The following is a 25,873-nucleotide window of genomic DNA, read 5'->3' on the forward strand; positions in this document are numbered from 1 at the left end:
TGATGCCAGGGACCGAACTTGGGACTTTCTGCAACACTTCCCAGGGTGCTTATCTAGTATTTTCCATAATTATATTGTTTACATGAGTTTGTGGAGGGAAACCACAGAGATAAGTACCCTTTTCATCACAGTTACTGTTGATATTAACCTCTCTGGGTCAGCAGAGGGAGTATGTGAGAGACATTGTGCCTGTGGTTAATGATGCATTGCTATCTGAGGATGAAATTTCTTGTTAAACTGTTTTTAATTAGGTGTGCAGAAGAAAGAATAGCACTGCACTGTGATTAATGGCTATTTTTTATGGGGGTGAGGGTATTGAACATGCATAATTTCACTGCTTTAAATTGTCCTTCCACTCAGACGTGGATATAAATGGAGCATGAGAACCTCCACAGGTGCCATAGTATCTCTTATGCTCAAACCCAGGCTGCTGCAAGCTAAACCACGCACTCTACACTGAGTAGCTCTCTCTCTCTTAGGCGCTGTGTGTGTGTGTGTGTGTGCGCGCGCTATACTGGGGATGGTATGGAAGGTAGGGCCTTGAGCATGCCCTGGCATGTCCTCTAATACCAAGCCATCTGCCTGACCTTTGATTTGACTTTACATGAATTCTTGTTTTCAAAACTTGAATCTTGCTCAGAAATTATGTTTTCCCCTGAATTTACCTTCAGCTCTCAGATCCATCATCTGTAGTATTCCTACCTCAACTTTAAAAAATATTTTTATTATTTATTTTGTGTAGAGACAGAGAGAAATTGAGGGGGAGAGAAAGACACCAGTAGCACTGTTTTGCTTCCTCCATGCAGGTTGGAACCAGGAGGTTGAACCTGGGTTATTGCACACTCTAATCTTTGCACTCAACCAGGTGTGCCACCACCCAGCCTCTCTGCTTCAACTTCTAACATTTTCTAAACAATGGTTATGTGTCAAGCACTCTTGCTGTACTATTTTATGAATATTCTTTTTAAAAAAGATTATATTTATTTATTTATTAAGAACAATAGGCAGAGAGAGAAAGAGAACCAGAGATCACCCTGGTACATGTGCTGCCATAGATTGAACTCAGCTTTCTTTTTTTTATTGTTTTTTTTTTAAATTTTTTAAAATATTTATTTTATTTATTTATTCCCTTTTGTTGCCCTTGTTGTTTTTATTGTTGTGGTTATTATTGTTGTTGTCGTTGTTGGATAGGACAGAGAGGAATGGAGAGAGGAGGGGAAGACAGAGAGGAGGAGAGAAAGACAGACACCTGCAGACCTGCTTCACCGCCTGTGAAGCGACTCCCCTGCAGGTGGGGAGCCGGGGTTTGAACCAGGATCCTTATGCAGGTCCTTGTGCTTTGCGCCACCTATGCCGGTCCTTGTGCTTTGCGCCACCTATGCCGGTCCTTGTGCTTTGCGCCACCTGTGCTTAACCTGCTGCGCTACAGCCCGACTCCCTATTGTTTTTTTTTTAATTATATATTTATCTATTCCTTTTTGTTGCCCTTATTTTATTGTTGTTATTGATGCTGTTGTTGTTGGATAGAACAGAGAGAAATGGAGAGAGGAGGGGAAAACAGACAGGGGGAGAGAGATAGACACCTGCAGACCTGCTTCACCCTTGTCAAGCGACTCCCCTGCAGGTGGGGAGCTGGGGGCACGGAGATCCTTGGCAGTCCTTGAGCTTTGCGCCACCTGAACTTAACCCACTGTGCTATTGCCTGACTCACATGGATTGAACTCAGGACCTCATGCTTAAGAGTCCAATGCTTTATCCACTACACCACCTCCTGGACCACTCTTGCTAGACTCTTGAGTTAAACATTTAATGGCAAGCAGCCTGATGCATAGAGAGAACTCTTTTTTTCCCCTGTTTTTCTTTTTCTTTCTTCTCCTTCTATCATCATTGGAGTATCACTGCTACAGGAAGACTTTTTCAGACAGACACAGAAATAAAGAGGCAGAGAAGAGAGACAAAAGAGACAGACATACACTACAGCACCAAAGCTTCCTCCAGTGCTGTGGGGGATGGGCTTGAACCTGGGTTGCATCCATGGCAAAGCAGCAAACTATGCAGATAAGCTATTTTGGCAGTCCCGAACTCAGGTTATTTATTTATTTATTTATTCCCTTTTGTTGCCCTCACTGTTTTTTTTTAATTGTTGTAGTTATTGTTGATGTCGTCGTTGTTGGATAGGACAGAGAGAAATGGAGAGAGGAGGGGAAGACAGGAGAGAGGGGGAGAGAAAGATAAGACACCTGCAGACCTGCTTCACCGGGTCCTTCGGCTTTGCTCCATGTGCACTTAACCCGCTGCGCTACAGCCCTACTCCTCAGAACTCAGGTTTTAAGGTCAATGAGATAAGAGTTGGAAGCGCAGTCCAGCCTAAGTATTCAACCTTGGGCAAGTTCCTTTGTCTTAGCATTTTATTTCTCAGCTTGTTTGTTTATTTGTCTTTAACCAAAGCACTGCTCAGTGATGAGCTATGGGAGTGCAGGGGATTGAACCTGGGACTTTGGAGCCTGAGGTATGAGAGTCTCTTTGTATAACCATTAAGCTATCTACCCCTGCCCTGTCTTAGCATTTTAAATGAAAATATTGTCTCACAAAATGTGAGAAATAAAAATCATTCGTTTAATCTTTACATTCCTTTTTGCTTCCAAAAAGTCCCCATGGCTACATTTAAAAATGCTATATGCATATAAAATGTTTATGCATATAAAAACACTGACAATACACTCTTTTGGGCTGACTTAAAAAAAATAAGCTTCAGCTGCGTTCATTCTCGTTGTTCCCACTGCCTCTCCCTCTCTTAATGGAATAGACCCAAGCACTGCACCACCATTATGAAGTTTCCTTCTCTTACGTGGGGATCACAACTTGAACCCGGTTCCTGACGCACGGTGATTTGTGCCCTCTAGAGGACGAGCCACAAAGTGGCCCGTGGACTTCCGCCTTGAGTCTAAGTAACTTCGGAGGTCACAATTATCTTAAAGATATTGCCCGTCAGGATCATATTCATAATTATTTTTCAGTTTTCCATAGCAAAACAAAAATCGTGTTAAAAAGAAACAAGGCATAGTTTTCGTACTATGTGCGCTTAACCTGGTGCGCCACCGCCCGGCCCTGCGGGACAGTTTTCATAGAAATATTAACAGAGAATTGACCCCTCTTATCCTTCGGTTTTGTTAATATTTTCTATTTTAATTTTATAAATAAATAAAAACAATATTCAAAAAAATTAATAGCAAGTTTGGTCAAGGAGGCCTCGCCCATTCTGATTTTCTATTGGTTACACTCATACTCAATCTTACGCGTTGTAAATAAACGGGAGACGGAAGCGTGTTGTTAGGGGGCGGGCTCTTCCTGTCGCCATTACTAAAATGAAAGCCTGCCTTTTAATAGGCTAAAAGCTGTTTCTCCCGCCCTCTCGAATAGGGGCGGGGCTCCTAAGTGCGTAGGGAACAGAGTGCGCCAAGCCCCGCCCACCCGATTGGTTGGTTGGGGGCGGATCTCGAAGCCGATAGGTTGTTGCTCCTGCCTGTTCCGGTTAGTTGCTGTGGAGAGGCACGTGAGGAGGAGGTGGCTTGAGACGACCAAGGCGGGAGGAATCAAAGTGATGGTCTCCCCCGCTGTCAGTGCCGGGCCTTGGGGCTGGGGGACCCGGGGCCGTGGGGCAGTGTGGCTGCTCCTGGTGTTCTCCGGCTGCTTGGTCTGCGGTTCAGGTACCGCCCGGGCAGCTGCAGCTGAGGGGGCGAGTGGCAAGGGATATACTTAGCAAAGTGGGGATTCTTGCCCAGGGCGCGGACCGTTACTCCGCCGAGGGCTGCGGCGCTGCGCGCAGGAAGTTGCGGCCTGGGAGAGCGGGCGCCGGGGGCAGCGGGGGAGCTGACCCGCAGAGCCGGGAGTCTTTTCGGTCGGGGCTTGATGGGAGGAGGCCTGGTCTGGGTGAGAAGCAGTCCTGCGGGCGTGTCGCGCCGCACTGGCTCCTCACGTTGGCTGGCCGGAGGGAACCGAGGGCTGTTTGGGGCCGGCAGAGCGGCCACTGCGTGGGGAGCAGCCCATTCATTCGGCCAGGCTGTGTACACCTGAGCGTGTGCTCCGCCGGGACTCAGCCAGGGGTACAGCCAGGGGTGGCCGAGCTGACACAGGGCACTGAAAGGCCGCCAGTGATCGCCAGCGAGTGGTGTCCGTCCTTGTGAGGGCCTGGCCCCTATTGCAACGGAACTGGATCTGCTCAATTTCCTTTTTTTTTTTTTTTTTTTTCCCTTTCTGGTATTGTCTTTATATATTGGATAGAAACAGCTAGAAATCGAGAGGCAGTGATAGGGAGAGAGATCAAGAGATGCCTGCAAGAGACTCATGCCCGAGGCACCAAAGGTCCCAGGTTCAATCCCGGTAAGCCAGAGCTGAGGAGTGAGTGCTCTGGTAAAAAAGAGAGAGAGAGAAACCTGCAGCACTGCTTCACCACTCGCAAAGCTTTCCTCCTGCAGGTGGGACTGTGGCCTCGAACCTGGGTCCTTGCAAATTGTAACATGTGCGACCAGCTTGGTGCGACACCACCTGCCCCTCTGCCCCCCACCCCCCGTTTTTTAATGCCTCCAGGGTTATTGCTGTTACCTGCTCTACAAATCCACAGCTCCTGGAGGCTATTTCCTCCCCCTTTCATTGCCCTTGTTTGTTTATTTATTTATTTTATTGGGTGGAGACATCCAGAAACCAAAAGAAAGGGGTTATAGAGAGGGAGAGAGAGAAAAAGAGACACCTGCAGCCCTGCTTCATTCACTCAAGATTTCTCCCTGCAGGTGGGGACCAGGGGCTTGAACCCAGGGGCTTGAACCTTGTACACATTGTAATAGGTACGCTCAATCAGGTGCGCCACCACCCGGCCCCTATTTATTTTTTAACCAGAGCACCACTCAGCTCTGGCTTATGGTGGTGCTGGGGATTGAACCTGGGACCTTTGGTGCTTCAGGAAAGAGAGTCTGTTTACATAACCATTATGCTATTAACCCCCCCCCCCCCAATTTCCCATTTCTAAGATACAAACATCACTGTATGGAACAGATCTGTCTGGAAACTTTATTCTTTATTTACTATCCATTTATTGCTGCCATTCTGTTCTAATCCGGAAAACACAAAGTATGTGAAAATGCACAGCAGAAAAGGGAGTTTTGCCAGCTTCCACCGGAGGCGCTTGAACTCACAGGGCTGAGGGTAATAGTATCTTGTGAACACATGTTAGGTGCTCTCATGTTTCCTGTCAGTTGGGTTGCTGCCTATCTCGTGCTGCCACTTATAATTCTCCTTATCTGCAGCTGTAAGGCTGGTTGTCTCGGGGCCACAGATCTGTTAAAAAAAAAATATATATATATATATATACATATATATATATATATATATATATATATATCCTCTAAAGTTGTTTCTAGAGAGATGGCTGTAGGTATCCATCCAGGAAGATATTTTTCCCAGAGGGAGGGCCCAGAGGTACATTGAAAATACTACTTAAGAAGAGCCAGGCGGTGGTGCACCTGGTTAAGTGCACACACTACAGTGTACAAGGACCCAGGTTCAAGCCCCTGGTTCCCACCTGCGGTGGGGAAGCTTTATGAGAGGTGAAGCAGGGCTTCAGGTGTTTCTCTGTCTCTTCCCCTCTCTATCTCCCTCTCTCAATTTCTCTCTGACTCTAACCAATAATAAATATATACAAATACTTTAAAAAAGCGAGTCGGGCGGTAGCACAGTGGGTTAAGCACATGTGGTGCGAAGCGCAGGGACTGGCTTAAGGATCCCAGTTCGAGCCCCCAGCTCCCCACCTGCAGCAGAGTTGCTTCACAGCCAGTGAAGCAGGTCTGCATGTGTCTGTCTTTCTCTCCTCCTCTCTGTCTTCCCCTCCTCACTACATTTCTCTTTGTCCTATCTAACAATGACGACATCAATAACTGCAACAATAATAACTCCAACAATAAAAAACAAGGGCAACAAAAAGGGAAAATAAATAAATAAATATGAAAAATACTTTAAAAAAGAAAATTTTAAAAATTAAGTCTACTTAAGATCGAATTGAATTTTGGACATTTTTACCTCTAAATGGGGCTGTAGATTGTAGTGATGGGAGAGAAAGCATATGTGAAAATGGTCCCACATAGCACACAGTCAGCTGTCTCTACGTTTATTTAGTGAGGAGGAACTCTCTTGGAGAAGGGTGAAGGCACAGTGATCCGCCTGGTACATCATGTTGGTCGCAACTACAATGAGATAATCATGTGAGAGAGGACTTTATAAAAGTTAAGAGATGCTTAAGGGTAGAATGGAATACTTCAAAAGGTAGAGAGTTCTTTCTCACTGGATGTTTTCAAGAAAAAAGAAAGAGAGAGAGAGAGAGAGAGAGAAAGGAAGGAAGGAAGAAAAGACATATAGGGACCATGAGATAGCTTGCCTGATAGGACAACCACCTTGACACGCACTGCAGGCTATGTTAGAGCCCAGACACCATGTGGGAATGCCACACCCGTATCTCCTCAGTGCCCCAACCCCAACCCCCAAATAATTTAAATGAAAAAGGAGCTAGCTCCTGGAGGTGGGAGAACTCTGAGAAATTTTTATTTATAAACATATTGTGAGTTTTAAAGACTTATTTAGCAAATACAATTAAGTGTAAGGAAGAAGGAGAAAAGTTACTGCTTACTCCAACCAGGTAATCCATTTTAGCACACTTTGAACTGAGTTTTCTCACGTTTTTAATTAAAAAAAAAAAAAAAGAATGATCTTATGCTTGTCAGCAACCCAGTTCTCTTCTCCGGAGAGACCACTGGTTGTCCACAGAGATAGTTTTTTAAAATTTGGCGTTCTCTGATGTTATTTAAAATTTAATTAATTCATTTGAGAAGAGTAAGAAAACCAGTGCATCACTCTAGCATATGTATCGCTGGGGATCAAACTTTGGGCCTTGTGCTTGAGAGTCCAAGGCTTTGTCCTCTGAGCCAGTTCCCAGGCCATATATTTAAAATTCTTTAAAAAATTTATTGAATTTATTTATTTATTCCATGAGAAAGATAGGAGAGGAAGAACCAGACATCACTCTGGTACATGTGCCGCCGGGGATCGAACTCAGGACCTCATGGTTGAGAATCCTTTATCCACTGCACCACCACCTGGACCACTAAAATTCTTAAATTAAAAAAAATTAAAATTATTTTTATTTACTGGCTAAAGATAGCCAGAATTGGAGAGGTAGGGTGAGAGACAGACACCTGAAGCACTGCCTCAGTTGTGAAGCTTTCCCCCTGCAGGTGGAGACTGGTGGCTTGAACTTGGGTCCTTGTACATTGTAACATATGCACTCAACCAAGTGTGCCCAACAAGGTATACCACCACCTGCCCCCTATTTAAAATTCTTTATAGATATTATTGTGTTCAATGGATGTTGTATTTCATTGATTTTTCTGAAGTAAACATTTTGTTGGCTACATTTGTGTTTCTACTTTTGGTTGGGTATTTGTGGTGTAGTAACACTTTACGGACATCTTTATACATTTTTTATTGCATTTGGAGTTTTTAGGGTAAGTACTCTGAAATAGATTTATTTAGATCAAAAGCTAAAATATGTTTAAGACCCTTAAAGCATCAGGTTAAAGTACTTTTTAAAGGGAAAGTTATCAAGGGAGAGGATTGGATACGGAGTTCTGGTGGTGGGGATTGTGTGGAGTAGTGCCCCTCTTATCTATGGTCTTGTCAACATTTCTATTTTATAAATAAAATTAAAAAATACTTTTTAAAGAGCTATGCCAGTTCACATCATTATCAATAATATATATTTAAAATGTTTTATTCATTTATTAATGAGAAGGATAGGAGAGATAATGAGAGAGAGAGAAAGAACCAGACATCACTCTGGTACATGTGCTGCCAAGGACTGAACTCAAGACTTCATGCTTGAGAGTCTAACACTTTATCCTCTGAACTACCTCTCAGAGCATGCAATATTTTCTTGTGGCTTATTCCCTTGCCATTGGGAATTCTAGGCAGTAACATCTTGGCTAATTTAATAGCTTGGAAATGGTATCTTGATTTACTTTGCAACTCTTTGCATTGTTTGTGAGTATTTTTCAACTACTTATTAGCTATTTAATTTTTCTTGTTTGGACTTAAATTTTGGAAAGAGTATATGTTATGTGCTTGCATATGTATTTATTCCTGACATAGTTATTGTGATTACTCTGGAGATTTTTGTGTACTTTAATAATAAAATTATAACATATATTTATATACATAATTTATAAGGCAAAAATAAGCAAACAAAATCAATTTGTATGGGGGAAATAGCACAATGGTAGTACACAGGACTTGAATGCAAGAAGTTCGTAGCTTTCATTCTTGGTTCTACCAATAGTCAGAGCCAAGTGATACTCTAGTTAAAACAATACAAAAGTGGTGGATTTTTTTGTATAATATAATACAGAACTGGGGTAGAGAAGTTTAAAAATTCAATTTGCATTTTATGTTTTAGGGGTATATATACTCTAATCTAATCAATTGCAGATTTTTTTCTTAGTTTGTTTATCCCTTTTATCTTTTTATTTTATCTTATTATTTATTGGACAAAGAAATTGAGAGGGAAGGAGGATATATATAGAGAGAGAGAGGGAGAGGGAGAGGGGGAGAGAGAGAGAGACTTACAGTACTGCTTCTCTGCTTGTGAAGCTCTCTCCCTGCAGGTGGGGACCAGAGTCTTGAATCTTGGTCCTAGTATATCGCAACATGTGCATTCAAACAGGTGCACCAACATCCTTCCAGCCCCCTGCTATTTTATTTTAATGAGAGAGAGAGAAAGATACAGAGAGACACTAGAACATTGTTCAGCTTTGGTTTATGGGGGCACTGGGGATTAAACCTGAGACGTAGGAGTCTCAGGCATGAAAGTCTTTTGCCGGGAGTCAGGTGGTAGCGCAGCAGGTTAAGTGCAGGTGGCGCAAAGCACAAGGACTGGCTTAAGGATCCCGGTTCAAGCCCCCAGGTCCCCACCTGCAGGGGACTTGCTTCACAGGCAGTGAAGCAGGACTGCAGGTGTCTGTCTTTCTCTCCCCCTCTCTGTCTTCCCCTCCTCTCTCCATCCTATCCAACAGTGACGATAATAATAATAACTATGACAATAAAACAAAGGCAACAAAAGGGAATAAATAAAAATAAAAAAGAAAGTCTTTTACATAACCATTATGCTGTCTTCCCAGCCCCCTTTTATCTTTTTTAATAGATGACACATATATATATATTCTAAACAATTATATATGAAAACATGTGTATGCTATATATTTATAACTATTTTTCTTTTTATTTATTTTGGATAGAGACAAGTTGAGAGGGAAGGGGGAGATAGGGAGAGAGAGATACATGCAGCACTGCTTCACTGCTTTTGAAGCTTCTACCCAGGAATTGGGGTCTTGTGCACTGTAATGTGTGCTTCCCACAAGCTGTGTCACAGCCTGAGCTCAGCATATCTTCTAAACAATGTGTGTGTGTGTGTGTGTGTGTGTGTGTGTAAATTTGTGTGGAGTAGTGCCCCTCTTATTCTATGGTCTTGTCAATATTTCTATTTTATAAATAAAAATTAAAAGAAATACTTTTTAAAAAGCTATGCCAGTTTATACCATTATCAATAATTTATTTTTTATATTTATTTATTTTCCCTTTTGTAGCCCTTGTTTTTCTTTTTAAATTTTATATTTATTTATTATTCCCTTTTGTTGCCCTAGTTGTTTTATTGTTGTAGTTATTGTTGTTGTAATTGATGTTGTCATTGTTAGATAGGACATAGAGAAATGGATAAAGGAGGGGAAGACAGAGAGGGGGAGAGAAAGACAGACACCTGCAGACCTGCTTCACCATCTGTGAAGTGACTCCCTTGCAGGTGGGGAGCTGGGGGCTCGAACTGGGATCCTTCCGTCGGTCCTTGTGCTTTGCGCCACCTGCGCTTAACCCACTGCGCTACCGCCCAACTCCCCCTTGTTGTTTTTCATTGTTGTTGTAGTTATTATTGTTATTGTTATTGATGTCTTCATTGTTAGGACAGAGAGAAATGGAGAGAGGAGGGGAAGACAGAGAGGGGGAGAGAAAGATAGACACCTGCAGACCTGCTTCACCGCCTGTGAAGCAACTCCCCTACAGGTGGGGAGCCAGGGGCTTGAACCGGGATCCTTACACCGGTCCTGGAGCTTTGTGCCATGTGCGCTTAACCCGCTACGCTACCGCCTGACTCTTTCATTATCAATAATATATATTTAAAATATTTTATTTATTAATGAGAAGGATAGGAGGGATAATGAGAGAGAGAGAAAAAAAACCAGACCTTACTCTGGTACATGTGCTGCCAAGGATTGAATTCAGGACCTCATGCTTGAGAGTCCTGAGTGTGTGTTTGTGTGTGTGTATATATATATATACACACATACACATACACACACACACACACACACACACACATATATATATATATATATATATAACAGTAGTTTATACAAAAAATTTTAATGATTGAGGCTTTAAAGTTCAAGGTTCAACCCTCAGCACCACCATATGCCAGAGCTAGCTATGTGGTGCTTTGAAATTAGATCACCTTATTTATTATTTTTAATCTTTGTATTTATTTATTATTGAATAGAAATAGAGAAATTGAGAGGAGAGAGGGAGAGAGAAGGAAAGAGACAGAAAGACACCTGCAGCACTGCTTTTACCACTTGTGAAACTTTCTCCCTGCAAGTGGGGATCAGGGCCTTGAACCTGAGTCCTTGCGCACTGTAATATGTGTGGTTAACCAGGTGTGCCATAGCCTGGCCCCAAGATCACCTCATTTTTTAATTATTTATTTATTTATTTTACCTAAGCAGTGATCAGCTCTGGCTTATGGTCGTATGGGGGACTGAACCTGGGATTTTGGAGCCTCAGGCATAAGAGTCTTTGCATAACTGTTATGCTATCTACCCCCACCTGACCACCTTATTATCTCATTTTTTTTGTTTCTCAGACTCTGACATTTAAACCCCAGTTTTACGAATATGGCCAGTTTAAGCCTTTTAATGACATTATTACTAATTTTAGTGTGTTATGTTGTATTTATTTATTTCCTCTCTTTTTTCCCCTCTCTTAAAGCTCGAGCCAATGCAGAGCTGGTCAAACTTGAGGAATCCCGAGTTCATAATAATAACAATACCAGCCAACAGTTCTGTTATACAAATTTGCTTGTTCCAAAGTGGTATGATATATGGACACGAATACAGGTAATAATTAGTGTGTACTTGGATATTTACTTACTTCCCATACAATTTTTTTTCCTCCAGGGTTATTGCTAGGGCTCAGTGCCTATACCATGAATCCACTGCTCCTGGAGGCCATTTCCACCCCCCCACTTTTGTTGCCCTTATTGTTGTAGCCTTGTTGTGGTTATTATTGTTATTGTTGATGTCGTTCGTTATTGGATAGGACAGAGAGAAATGGAGAGAGAAGGGGAAGACAGGGGGAGAGAAAGACAGGCACCTGCAGACCTGCTTCACCACCTGTGAAGCGATTCAGCTGCAGGTGGGGAGTAGGGGCTTGAACTGGGATCCTTACACTGGTCCTTGAGCTTTGCACCACGTGTGCTTAACCCGATGCACTACAGCCCAACCTCCTCTCCCATACAATTTTTAAAAAGCACTGCAAAAAAAAAAAAAAGTATAGCTGGGCCTTCGAGGTGATGGAGTGGCCAGAGAACGTCTCTTACCTTGCTTCAGGCCCTGGACTCAATTCCAGGTACCACAAGGGAGCACCATAGTTTCCACGAGAGAGGTGGTGAGCTCTCCATAGATGGTCCAGTGATGCTTTCTTTGGTAGTTCTCCTTCTCTTTCTTCCCTCCTCCTTTCCTCTCTCCCTCTCAAAATTGTAGACTAAAAATTGGACTGGGAGTTAGCTCAGTGGCATAGCACATATATTAAACCCTTAGTTCATCAGTCTCATTGCAGCACATTGAAACAAACAGTGCAGTCCCTACCACATTGGAGGAAGCTTTGGTGCTGTGTGTGTGCGTTTCTCTCTCTTGTCTTTTGTCTCTGTCCCCCCTTTTTTTATTAGTGATTTACATGACTATGAAATAGCAGGGATATAATTCGACACCACACCAAAGTTCTCTTTTATTTTTTCTCTTTTTTGCTTCTTAAGCTTAATTGCTTACAGCACTTAACACTGAGGTGACTGGGTTGGTAGTACTGTGGATAAAGTGTGTGCTTTATATATTAATTTGTGTGTACCCGCGTGCGCGCACATGCGCGCACACTTCCAGGGTTATTGCTGAGTCTCAGTGCCTGCGCTACAAATCCACTACTTCTGGAGGCTATCTTTTCCCATTTTGTTGTCCTTGTTGTTATTGTTGCCATTGTTGTTGTTGGATAGGACAGAGAGAAAGGGGAAGACAGAGGGGGAGAGAAAGATAGACACCTGCAGTCCTGCTTCACCGCCGTGAAGTGACTCCTCTGCAGTGGGGAGCCCGGGTCTTGATCCAGGTTCCTTATGCTGGTCCTTGCACTTCACCTGCTGCGCTACTGCCTGGCTCCTTTGTGTGCTTTATTTTTATGAAGGTCAGGCTTCCATCCAGTGGTCGCTATCAAAACAAACAAGCAGACAACAAAGGAAAAACAAAAAACCTCAAAAGTTGAAAGTGAAGTAAATTTCTTTCCTCCTTTTCCCAAAGATTTTGGCCTGGGAACTGTTGCATGCCTGTCAAGATGTATAAACTCTTTTGCCTTGCTACTGCTATTCTATTTTGAATTCTGTGTGAGATGTTTCATAAAGCTCCAGACCCAAAGTTTTCCCTCAATAGTATTATGAAATGAATGTGGCCAAAGTCATTCTGTGAAGCCACCTGGCAAACAAGAGTATTTGACTATAATAATGATTAAACAAAATGAGGCCCTTTGGAAATGCTGCTGCTGCTAGAAGCACAGTTACTGACAAAGGCATTTGTTCACACCAGAAACATAAGGGTGGACTTGCCGGGCTCTTTGATTCCCTCTTTTGTATTGTCTGATGTAAAAATCATACTCCATCTGGGACACATTACAACCAGCATTTATCGGTAATCAGTGATTTGTGACGAAGGGTTGAACTTTTCAGTCTGTCACTATGGGAAACATACTCAGTTTTCTGGGCCTATTTATGCCTGACAGTTTTCTTATTATTCCAGATGCTTGCTTTGTATGATTTTTCATAAATAGCTGTATTAGTAACTTTCCACTTGGCAGTCTTTTTCCCTCTATCTTCTGGCCTAATAGATTGAGATCATGCTTATAGTAACAACAACATTAACTGTTTAGTGCTTTTTTAAAAAGAAATATTTATTTATTTATTTTCCTTTTTGTTGCCCTTGTTGTTTTTTATTGTTGTTGTGGTTATTGTTGTTAATGTCGTCATTGTTGGATAGGACAGAGAGAAAAGGAGAGAGGAGGGGAAGACAGAGGGGGAGAGAAAGACAGACACCTGCAGACCTGCTTCACAGCCTGTGAAGCAACTCCCCTGCAAGTGGGGATCCGGGGGCTCGAACCGGGATTCTTACTCCTGTCCTTGCGCTTTGCACCATGTGCGCTTAACCCATTGCGCTACCGCCAGACTCCCCGTTTAGTGCTTTATAGCAGCCACCTCTGTGCCTTGTGAAGTGCAGTTTGTCCATTTACATTTTTAGCCACTGCATCTCTAATTTTCTTATAAGTCTTGTGGGAAACTGGCAACATTACTGATACTGTTATTTGCATTAAAGTTCTTTTTTAAAATAATTATATCTGTGAAAAACATTTCTAATTCTTTCTCACCCTGATTTTACTTGTGTTACAGATCCGGATAAATAGTTCCAAACTGGTCCGAGTCACCCAGGTGGAGAGTGAGGAGAAGCTGAAGGAGCTAGAGCAGTTTAGTGTCTGGAACTTTTTTTCCTCCTTTTTAAAAGAGAAGTTGAATGACACCTATGTTAATGTGGGTCTGTACAGCAACAAAACCTGCCTCCAAGTTGATACTATAGAGGGTAACACCCAGTACAGTGTCACTGTGACCCGGAGTAAGTCTTTTTTTTTTTTTAATTTCATTTTTTAAAAATTGGGGATTAATGTTTTACACTTGACAGTAACTATAGTAGTTTGAACATGCATAATATCTCCCAGTTTTCTACATAACAATACAACCCTGGAGTCTTTTTTTTAATTTATTTTTTTATATTTATTTTATTTATTTACTCCCTTTTGTTGCCCTTGTTGTTTTTTATTGTTGTAGTTATTATTGTTGTTATTGATGTCATTGTTGTTGGATAGGACAGAGAGAAATGGAGAGAGGAGGGGAAGACAGAGGGGGAGAGAATGACAGACACCTGTAGACCTGCTTAACCGCCTGTGAAGTGACTCCCCTGCAGGTGGGGAGCCAGGGCTCGAACCCAGATCCTTACTCCGGTCCTTGTACTTTGCGCCACCTGTGCTTAACCCGCTGCGCTACAGCCCGACTCCCCCTGGACTAAGTCTTAACCTCTGTTTTCCTGGTGGATTCAATAGCACAAAGGGACTGCACTTTGGAAGGCATAATCAGTGAGGCAGCAGAGATTTCAGCCCAAGACAAATTCATTCTGGTTCTGATTATAATCTGAGTCTATCAGTGCTCCAGAAGTCCAGGAAGACTCCATCCCACATAAAACCCTTTAGGCCTAGGATCAAGACTTTGCTTCAGGTCTTCCTAAGTACCTCCTTACCTAGAATGGTCTAGACTTGCATTCCTGACATTGCCATTGACCTTGAACTGATATGCCTAATATTATTTAGAGTAACTAAGATGTATTCCTGATGTCTGGGCACTTTAGACAGGGACTGATGTCTTGAAATGTACAGGCCTACCTGTGAATATAATGAATGTTAAGCAATAAAAACAGAAGGTAGAAAAGACTTTGCCAGTAAAGAATACTTAAGGGGGACTAGGTTGTAGTTCAGAGGGTTAAGTACACATGGTGCGAAGCACAAGGACTGGTGTAGGCATCCCGGTTTGAGCCCCTGGCTCCTCACCTGCAGGGGGGTTGCTTTGACAAGAGGTGAAGCAGGTATGAAGGTGTCTATCTTTCTCTTCCCTTCCTCTCTTGATTTCTCTCTGTCCTATCCAATACAACAACAACAACATCAATGGCAACAATAACAATAACAAGGGCAACAAAATGGCCTCTAGGAGCAGTGGATTCATAATGCAGGCACTGAACCCCAGTGATAATCCTGGAGGCAAAAAAAAAAAAAGTGTACTTAGGAACTCATAAAGAAATTCAGAGTTTATCAGTGTGACTGGTAGGTTTTCTTTTTTTTTCTTTTCTTTTTTTTTAGTATTTATTTATTCGTGAAGAATGATAGGCAAAGAGAGAAAGAACCAGATATCATACTGGTACATGTGCTGCTGGGGATTGAACTCGGATTGAATTGGATTATCAACCTCACGCTTGATAATCCAATGCTTATCCACTGCACCACCTCCTGAACCACCCCTGGTAGTTTTTTCTAAACACGCCTGAGAAAGTTTTATAGAGGAAGATCATCCTCCTGTTGGATTATCTTGTTTCTTGTCTCACCATGATTTCTACCCAGGGTCCTGGAACACTGTAAGTAGTAGAACCATCTCCAGGCTTTGCTGTGAAATACTGTGCTGTCGGGAAAGTCATGACATGCTCTTCTCTGCAAAAATAACATGACTTTTCCAACAGCCCAGTAGTGTGTCCCCTTTCAGTTGTTCTAGGGTTCCATAGTTCTTTGGTTCTATACATTTCCTATTTCTTGGTGTTCCTTTTATTACTGACCTTTTGCTTCTCTGAGTCCCTAGATTCAGCTCTTGAATGTGAAAGGTGAGGAAGTGTCTAGTATACTACCAAGGGGCCTCTGCTTGAGGCTCCTGGTCCTGGGTGAGGTGAGCGTGGGCTTTCCCAACAGTGTTTGTGTAGTGAAGAGGAAGTGGAGGGTGGTGGTAGACAAGAAAAACAGCCAACAACAAAACAACAGTGTCCTAATCCAAAACCTGAATCCAAACCTGTGATTTAAGACTTGAAAGCCAGAGTGGTAGAGACCTCTTGTGGATGACTGCATGAAGTGCAGATGGTACCATGCCTGAATGGACACAGAAACACTTAAGTTTCTTGGAGCCTTCGAAGCATAGGTAGCCAAAAAAATCAAAGTCTTGAGAAAAGTATAGGTTAGAGACCTAATTATACTCTCCCTTTGGAAGAGTGCCCAAGCTTTGTGTGGAGTTTACAATGCTGTTTAGATGGGCTGTTTCATTTTTAATGTAGCTGACCAATATTGCCGACATTTCCTTTTAATCTATAATGCCTTAAGCTTTTTAGTTCCCCTACTAAGCAGAAGTCTTTGTTTATTTCAGGATTTGACTCAAAACTCTTCCTTGTTTCCCTGCTTGGACTTATACTATTTTTTTGTGGAGACTTACTGAGCAGGTAGGTTCTAAGGCTGAGTAGGGAATGACAAGACTCAGCTCTCCTGTGCTTGTCTTTCCTCATAAAGAGTTGAACTGCTGTCATTCTCTTTTTAGGACCCTTATGGCTAGGCCAGTAATTGTTTAGATATATAATTTTAATAGTAATTATTGTTTGTCTTTTCTTATATTTAATAAGATCAGCATTTGCCCTTGGACCCCCCATTAATTTGGCCCTTCATGTATGAGAGGCAATACAACACCACCTTTGCTGCCATTAGAAGTAATATTGTAAGTTCTCCGTTTTAAAGTCATGTGTTGTTTCCTGCCTATGGCACTAAAGGAACAAGCACCAAATACTGTTCATTTCTTGCCTCTAGGAGCTTACTAGTTAAGCAGGTGAAATTGACTTGTACAAATAGAAGGAAAACATACAGATAACTGAGTAAACACTGAACAAAGGTAGAATCAATATTAACTTTGTATATAAATAGAAAGTATATGTGGAGTAATACATGAAAGATTAGCAGTTGGAGTTTGAAGTTAGGCTTGAGTAAGATTGGTACAAATTGTTCCTTTTTCTGGGCACTCCCAAACTTCAGTGAGGAAAGATTTTCAGTTAGAAAGAACCTGAAATGAGTATAGGGACTCTTTTTTGTAGATCCAGTGTTTGGCTCAAAATTCTGTGTAATCAGTTCATTCTGGTTTCCAGTCTTCAATTGGTGGGGGGTTAAGATAGCATAATGGTTATGCAAAGAGATTCACATGCCTGAGGCTCCGAAGGCCCTGGTTCAGTCCCCTACACCACTATAAATTAGAGCTGAGCAGTGCTCTGGTTAAAAAACAACTGGCACAAAGCGCAAGGACTAATTTAAGGATCCCAGTTCGAGCCCCCAGCTCCCCACCTGCAGGGCAGTTGCTTCACAGGTGGTGAAGCAGGTCTGCAGGTGTCTTTCTCTCCCTCTCTGTCTTCCCCTCCTCTCTCCATTTCTCTCTGTCCTATCCAACAATGATGACATCAGCAACAATAATAACTACAACAACAATAAAAAACAAGGGCAACAAAAGGGAAAATAAATAATAATAAAAAATTTAAAACAACAATAACAAAGTATTTTTGCCCCTTTCTCCCCCAGAGAAGCTATTCAGTTCCTAAGGAAAGTTTGTTTTTTAATTAAAAATTGGTTTGGAGGAGTCGGGCAGTAGCACAGTGGGTTAAGCACACGTGGTGCAAAGCACAAGGACCAGCATAAGGAGCTCGGTTCGAGCCCTTGGCTCCCCACGTGCAGGGGAGTCACTTCACAGGTGGTGAAGCAGGTCTGCAGGTGTCTGTCTTTCTCTCCCCCTCTCTGTCTTCCCCAACTCTCTCCATTTCTCTCTGTCATATCCAACAACAACGACATCAACAACAATGACATCAATAACAACAATAATAGCTACAACAAGGGCAACAAAAGGGAATAAATAAATATTTAAAAAAATCTAAAAAAAATTGGCTTGGGAGATGCTAGGATAAAAGTAGGAGACAAAACAGAAGTTTATTACAGTAGTTCCTCTTTATATATGAGAGATCTAGTTCAAAACCCCTAGTGCATCCCTGAAACCATGGATAGCTAATACCAAACTATAAGCTATATATGTTACATATATATATATATTTTTTTTTTTTAATTGGATAGAGACAGAAATTGAGAGAGGAGGAAGAGATAGAGAGGGAGAGTGACAGAGAGACATACCAGCAGCCCTGCTTCACCACTCATGAAGTTTTCCCCCTGTAGGTGGGGACCAGGGGCTTGAACCTGGGTCCTTGTGCACTGTGATGTGTACACTTAACCAGATGCACCTCCGCCTGGCCCCTACTATGTTATATTGTATACATTCATACTTATAGTAAAGTTTAATTTATAAAATTAGGTACAGAGAGAGCTTAACAACAGTGAAATAGAACAACTATAATGTCCATACAGAATATTCTATGATTGTGGTCTCTCAAAATAGTATATGTAATATGTTCAGGCCAAGGTGGACTGTAGTAGTAGCAACTGGAACGTAAGGGGGATTACTGTATTGGGGAACAGTATCAATGGAGAACCTCAGTGATACTGTCTCATAATCTGACAGCAACTACATTGTACTAGTCTCTCCAACTTTTTTTTGGTTTTTTTTTGCCAGAGCACTGCTCAGCTTTGGCTGATGGTGGTTGGGGGACTGAACCTGGGACCTGGGAGCCTCAGACATGAGAGATGGTTTGCATAATCATTATGCTATCTCCCCACCTGTCTCTGGTTTTCTCACCTCAATTTTTGGGTGAATGCATGTACTGATCTTTTTTCCTATCATGGCTGGTGTAGTTCTATTTTGAATAATGCCATATATGAAGAATACTTACTCATGAAATAATCTCTCTGCAGAAATAATATTTTCTACTATTCCACTGGAATGAGTGTGGGAATTGTGGCATCTTTATTAATCATCATTTTCCTACTGTCTAAATTTATGCCCAGGGTAAGTAACAGAAACCATATGGCAGTTTGCATAGCTGAAGGATAGTTTTCTTGGGTAAACTTACTGCACTCAGTATTTGCATTGATGACTGATAAGTAATTTCTTACTCTTTCCTTGATTCAGAAAGGTACTTTCCACTTTGAACCTTGAATTGTGGTTACATACAATCTATCCCTCTTTATTTAAAATTCTGTGCTCTGTGGGGGATTACAGTTTCCTTCCTGTTGGGCTGATTACATAGCTAGGCTTTTAAGCTATTTCGTATCTCATTTCCCCAGTGTTCTCTGTACCATTGAAAATACAAAGAATACCTTTTTAAGAGTTGTATTTTTGGTGCAATTTTAGCTGGCTGAATATTGCTTCTTTTATGTATGAAAAACCTGTGGTAACTTTTTGCTTTTACTTTCTACTTTAGAAAAGTCCTGTTTACATCATTCTGGTGGGAGGCTGGTCTTTTTCACTCTACCTGGTCCAACTAGTTTTTAAAAATCTACAAGAGATATGGAAATGTTACTGGCAGTATCTTTTAAGTAAGTGTTACCAGTTTTACTTTCCTTTTTCTGTGTTTATGGATTGTTGGGGTTCATTTGAGCTATGAAAAGATGTTGCTTGCTAGTAGTTTAAGTCTATGCCATTTATTTATTTATTTTTCTAATTTTTATTTATTTTCTAATGAGAAAGATAGGAAGAGAGAGAGAAAGAACCAGATATCACTCTGGTACATGTGCTGTTTTCTGGGAATCGAACTCAGGATCTCATGCTTGAGAGTCCAGTGCTTTATCCATTGCACCACGTCCTGGACCACTCATTAATTTCTAAGAATCACAGTTTTTCACTTAGTTCTAATTCCTCTACAGATGCCACTTTCTCCTAAGTGATTCACTGGGAAGATTTTGTTTTTAATATTATTTTTTAATTTGTTGGGAGAGAATTTGAGATGGAACAAGAGACAGAGACAGAGAGATCTACAACACTGCATCACCACTCATGAAGCTTTCTCCTACGATGGACCCTGGGGCCTTGAACCTGAACCTGGGTTCTTGTGCACAGTAGTTTGTTATTTTTTTTGCCTCCAGGATTATCGCTGGGGCTTAGTGCCTGCACTACAAATTCACTGCTCCTGGCAGCCATCTTTTCCCTATTGTTGTAGTCAGATAGGACAGAGAGAAATTGAGAGAGGAGGGGAAGACAGAGAGGAGGAGAGAAAGACACCTAAAGACCTGCTTCATTGCTTGTGAATTGACCCCCCTGCAGGTAGGGAGCTGGGGGCTGGCACTGGGATCATTGCGCTGGTCCTTGCACTTCATATTATGTGTGCTTAACCTCGTGCACTACTGCCTGGCCCCCAGTTTGTTATTTTTTATAAGTGCACCTCATTACACAGTGGAACAATCAATCAATCCAATCTATTTATCTATTTAAAAATATTTTAAGGGGGCCGGGTGGTGGCACACCTGGTTGAGCCAATATGTTGCAATGAGCAAGGACCCAGGTTCGAGCCCCTGGTCCCCACCTGCAGGAGGAAAGCTTTCTGAGTGGTAAAGCAGGGTTGCAGGTGTCTTTCTGTCTTTCCCTCTCTGCCTCCCCCTTCTTCTCGATTTCTGACTGTATCCAATAAGTAAATAAATATAATAAAAATATTAAAATATATTTTATGTATTATTGTATAAAGACAGAAATTGAGAGGGGTGGGAGAGATAGAGAGGGAAAGAGAGAGACACCCCTCATGAAGCTTTCACTCTTGCAGGTGGCCCAGGGGCTTGAACCCTGGTCTTTGTGCACCATAATGTGCATGCTTAACCAGGTGCGCCACTACCTGGCCCTATCTGTCTGTCTGTCTGTCTGTCTATCTATCTATCTATCTATCTATCTGTCCTTGTTTTCTTTTTTGCCACCAGGGTTGTGGCTGGGGCTTGGTGCCTGCACAATAAATCTGCTGCCACCAGTGGTCATTTTTACCTTTTATTTTTCTTTTTAAAATTTATTTATTTAAAAATTATCTTTATTCATTGGATAGAGATAGTCAGAAACTGAGATGGTAGGGGAGATAGGGAGACAGAAAGAGAGACACCTGCAGCCCTGTTTTACCACTTGCAAAGTTTTCCCCCTGCAGGTGGGGACCAGGGGCTCCATCTTGGGTCCTTGTGCATTGTAACATTTTGCTCAACCTGGTATGCCACACCTGACACCATTTACCTTTTTTTTTTCTTTCTTTCTATTTTTCACTTGACAGAGAAATTGAGAGGGTTGGGGAGATAGATAAAGAGGGATAGAGAAAGACATTTGCAGACCTGCTTCACTACACATGAAGTATAACCCCTGCAGGTGGTACACTTTAAAACTATATGAAGTAAGGATTCTAGTGAATTTTGTCTATAAAACAAGAATCTTTTGGTTATCATGGGAAAATTGCATAATTTACCTTTAATCTACTCTTGGGGGGGATGATGAATCTGGATTTGGGTACATACATTTAATTAAAATTTTTTATTATCTTTATTTATTGGATAAAGACAGCCAGAAATTGAGAGGGAGGAAGATAGACACCTGCGGGCCCAGGTGATGGCACACCAGGTTGAGTGCACATGTTACAATGCGAAAGGACCCGGGTTCGAGCCCCCAGTCCCCACCTACAGGGGGAAAGCTTTGCAAGTGGTGAAGCAGTGTTGCAGGTGTCTGTCTGTCTCCCTATCGCCCCCTTCCCTCTCGATTTCTGACAGTCTCTATCCAATAAATATAGTGCAAAAAAAAAAAAAAAGTAAACCGTGATTTATTAAAAAGAGAGAGAATGAGGGAGAGACAGAGACAGACACCCCTGCAGGTGGGAACTAGAGGCTTGAACCTGGGACATTATGCATTGTAACATATGTACTTAACCATGTGCGAAACCACCCAGCCCCTTATATATTGATTATTTAAAAAACTGTTCTAGAGTTATTCAACATGTAGATTTCATCTTCTATTTGGTTCATATAAATTTGTAACTAATGATGGATGACTTGGAACATAAAGAGACAACTATGACGAAATGTAGGCCTGTTGAAATAGCTCACTTGGATAGTGTGCTGCTTTGTCATGTGCCTGACCCAGGTTTGAATCTGGCCCCCAGTGCATTGTCACAAGCTGTGCTGCTACAGACTCTAGCACTTAGTCTGCCTGGTTGGCCCAGTGAAGAAAGGGGTGGGAGGAGGAGAAGATGGAGGAAAGATCTGGTCCATTTCCTTTTTCTGTCAGTGCTGTATAGTGAATCTACTGCTGTACCTATCCCCTCTCATCCCGCTCCACCCTCTCACTGTCGCCACCCTCCATGAATTATTTTTACCAGCTGTGGATGAAAAGTAGTGTCTCCTATTAACTTTCTTGCAGGCTATATCCTTGCAGTTGGATTCATGAGCTTTGCAGTCTGTTATAAATATGGGCCTCTGGAGGATGAACGAAGCATCAACCTGTTGACATGGACCTTGCAGCTGCTGGGCCTTTGTTTTATGTATTCTGGTATCCAGATACCACACATTGCCCTTATCGTAATCACCATTGCACTGTGTAGTAAGAATCTGGAGTACCCTATTCACTGGCTGTGCATCACCTACAGGTGACTGACTGATAGGTGAAATAACTTTGTAATTAAATGCACAATGTGAGATGCAGTTGTAGCAGGAATTAAAGGTGTAGGGGCTGGAAACCTGTGTTAACAACAATTTATTGTACTGCTCCTCTGTTTTTGTTTTTGTTTCGCCCAAGTCTTTTCCTCCTAGAATTTCTGTAGGCATTTTTATTTTATTTTAGTCATTTTATATGAAATAGAAGCATGTGGTAAAGCATCAAGTTTTCCTGTTACCACTAGGTGGTGCAAAGCATACTACTTATACACCGCACACCTCACTTTCAGATTTGTTAACATTGACTCTCAGATTGCTCTGGGTGTCCTAGTCTTAAAATGTAATTTGTAGGGAGTCGGGTGGTAGTGCAGTGGGATAAGTGCACATGGCGCAAAGCGCCAACAACCGGCATAAGAATCCCGGTTTGAGCCCCTGGCTCCCCACCTGCAGGGGAGTCGGTTCACAGGTCTGCGGGTGTCTGTCTTTCTCTCCCCCTCTCTGTCTTTCCCTCTTCTCTCTATTTCTCTGTCCTATCCAACAATGACAACAACAATAGCAACTACAACAATAAAACAACAAGGGCAACAAAGGGAATAAAATAGATAAATAAAAATTAATTTGTAGAGTGCTTGAGGAGACAGCATAATAGTTATGCAAAGTAACTTTCATGCCTGAGCCATCAAAGGTCCCAGGTTCAATCCCTAGTACCACCATAAGTCATAGTTGAGCAGTGCTCTGGTAAAAATTTCATACCATTTTATCTCCTTGCATAGGTATTATAACCACAGGTTCTGAGGTTCTCAGTGGTTGTTCTAGTACAGCTAGCCAAGACATCCTTTCAGTTTAGGGAAGCACATTAATGGACCACAGTTTTATACCCTCTTTCCCACTTACTGGAAAGTAAATATCATTTACTGAAAAATAAGTGAACTTATTCACACTGATGAATAATACTTGTCACTTACTTGTCACTCATAGTTTAGTGTGTCGAATATGTTATTGCTAAAGATGTCTGGAAGCAAATTGAAAACAATGACTCTTAATGCTTGACCTACTGAAGGAAGCTAGAGGTAAGACTGGATATAGACTGCTGATTAATGATTCATGATATTATTTTGTTGCGTACAGAAAGATGTGTAAGGCAACAGAAAAGATTGTTCCCCCTCGTCTCCTGACAGAAGAAGAATATCGGATACAAGGAGAGAGAGAGACCCAAAAGGCTTTAGAGGAGCTTCGAGAATATTGTAATAGTCCAGACTGCTCTGCTTGGAAGACTATTTCTCGAATCCAGTCTCCAAAGAGGTAAATTTTTAGCCAGATATATCAAACATCAACCATGGATTTATTTTGACCTTGAATTTTAGCAGTGATCCTAGTTCCAGATAATCATTTTGTATACATGTCTTTGTTTTCTTGTTCACTTAGGAGTAGTCAAGGCAAAGTTATATAGATGATCACATGATTAAAAAGTAACCTGTTGGGAGTCGGGCTGTAGCTGAGTGGGTTAAGTGCAGGTGGCACAAAGCACAAGGACCGGCATAAGGATCCCAGTTCGAGCCCTGGCTCCCCACCTGCAGGGGAGTCGCTTCACAGGCAGTGAAGCAGGTCTGCAGGTGTCTATCTTTCTCTCCCCCTCTCTGTCTTCCCCTCCTCTCTCCATTTCTCTCTGTCCTATCCAACAATGATGACATCAATAACTACAACAATAAAACAACAAGGGCAACAAAAGGGAATAAATAAATAAATATAAAATTAAATTAAAAATTAAAAAATAAATAAAAAGTAACCTGTTTTCTGCTTATTCAGGGAAATACATTTAGTTTAGTTTAGAGTGTAATGTTGAAATGGGAAAACTGTGATCCCATATTAAATTCCCTTCTGATAGTTTTGCATTGTTCTTTGACTGTTTATTGGTGGGGGGACATAAGGGGAGAGCTTCCTTTTCACTTGGGAACAATTGTGCAAATATATGAAGCATCAGTTTGGAATCCTGATGGTATAAATTTTATAGGGCCATAAACAGTAAATGTATAATATCCTTTGATCTTCTCTTATCAGGATATGAATAACTAAAGGAACCTTAGCACTTCCTTCCTTAACTAAAAAGAATAGGCCAATGCTTATTAAGCAGGCTGGAGTTATCCCAGCTTTCGTTTTTCCCTTACTATTTACTTTATTTAGTCTGCTTATTTGCCAGAGTAAGGACAGGGGTGTTGACTAGATTATGAACATATCAGGAATTTCATTTTACTCTAATTTTGGAGGAATCGGAGAGAATAAAGTTAGGTACCTAATGAGTATTGTCTTCTCTTTTCCAGATTTGCTGACTTTGTGGAAGGCTCTTTCCACCTAACACCAAATGAGGTTTCTGTCCATGAACAAGAGTATGGGATAGGGAGTATTTTTACCCAGATTGAGCTCAATGAAGAAACATCTTCTGAAGAGGAGGACTCAGATCCTTGGTTGCCTACTGTAACAGAGAACAACTTCCTGACTTAGGTCTTGATCAGTTTGAATGTGGACTGACTTGGTGCCTGAGTGACTCCATGCTGCACATGTTGTGCAATTGATCCTTAACTTTTTGAAACAGGGTGAGATAGTACAGAACTTCTTCCACTGAAATTAGGGGGAGAAATTACCGTGGTGGTCTCTGTGGGATCCCTGAGGAAGGAGAGAGGATAGAGTAATGAATGTTTCCTGTTAAGATTTCTGCCCACCTTTCTGTTTCCAAAGAAACTAATGATTACAACTAGCATGACATTCTAGCTTCTCTTTAAAAAGAGTTGATTTAGCCATGGCATTTCCGCCTCTGTGACTGGTACTCACAAGTGAGTAAAAAAAGCAATTCATCTTCCAGAAAGGAATACACAAATATGAGCCTTTTTCATTTCTGTTTTTATTTCAGTGACTTTTGGGTAAACTTTGTTTTAACTGTTTTACAGGTAAAATGAGGAAAACAGATTTTTTTTGTCTTTTTGAAAATTGGCACACATATTTATATTTAATATAACAAACCTCATGTTTTAGAATCAGCAAGTGCTCCATGGTGGCAAATTCCACAGGTCCCTACGTATTTATTGATTACCCATGAAGGGCCTGTGTTGGCTTTGAATTAGTTCTCGCAACAAATGATAGAATCTAAGTCTGGTTTGCTTTTAGGAACATTGTTGTAAGGTCTTCTGTAGAGGAAGTCTGCTGGGATTTTTATCACATTTAGTTTTCATTTCCATCTTAAAGTTGCATTTGTATTCTTCCCTTCTCACTCCTCTTTGCTCTTTCAGGAACATTTTTTTTCCTTACCTGTGAAGTATTTGTTTCATTTTTT

General features: G+C 41.5%; 1 protein-coding gene across 1 annotated transcript; it reads left to right on the plus strand.

The window, feature by feature from the left end:
• Positions 1-525: 525 nt before the first annotated feature.
• NEMP1 (nuclear envelope integral membrane protein 1) lies at positions 526-25,873 on the plus strand. Its single transcript, XM_060193371.1, has 10 exons — positions 526-532; positions 3,537-3,707; positions 11,131-11,258; positions 13,841-14,060; positions 16,394-16,466; positions 18,856-18,949; positions 19,365-19,479; positions 22,316-22,541; positions 23,677-23,850; positions 24,867-25,873. The coding sequence occupies exons 1-10, from the start codon at positions 526-528 to the stop codon at positions 25,045-25,047; spliced, it is 1,389 nt and encodes a 462-aa protein (XP_060049354.1). The 3' UTR covers positions 25,048-25,873.

The sequence above is a fragment of the Erinaceus europaeus genome, chromosome 7 (genome assembly GCF_950295315.1).
Source record: "Erinaceus europaeus chromosome 7, mEriEur2.1, whole genome shotgun sequence".
Taxonomy (NCBI): domain Eukaryota; kingdom Metazoa; phylum Chordata; class Mammalia; order Eulipotyphla; family Erinaceidae; genus Erinaceus; species Erinaceus europaeus.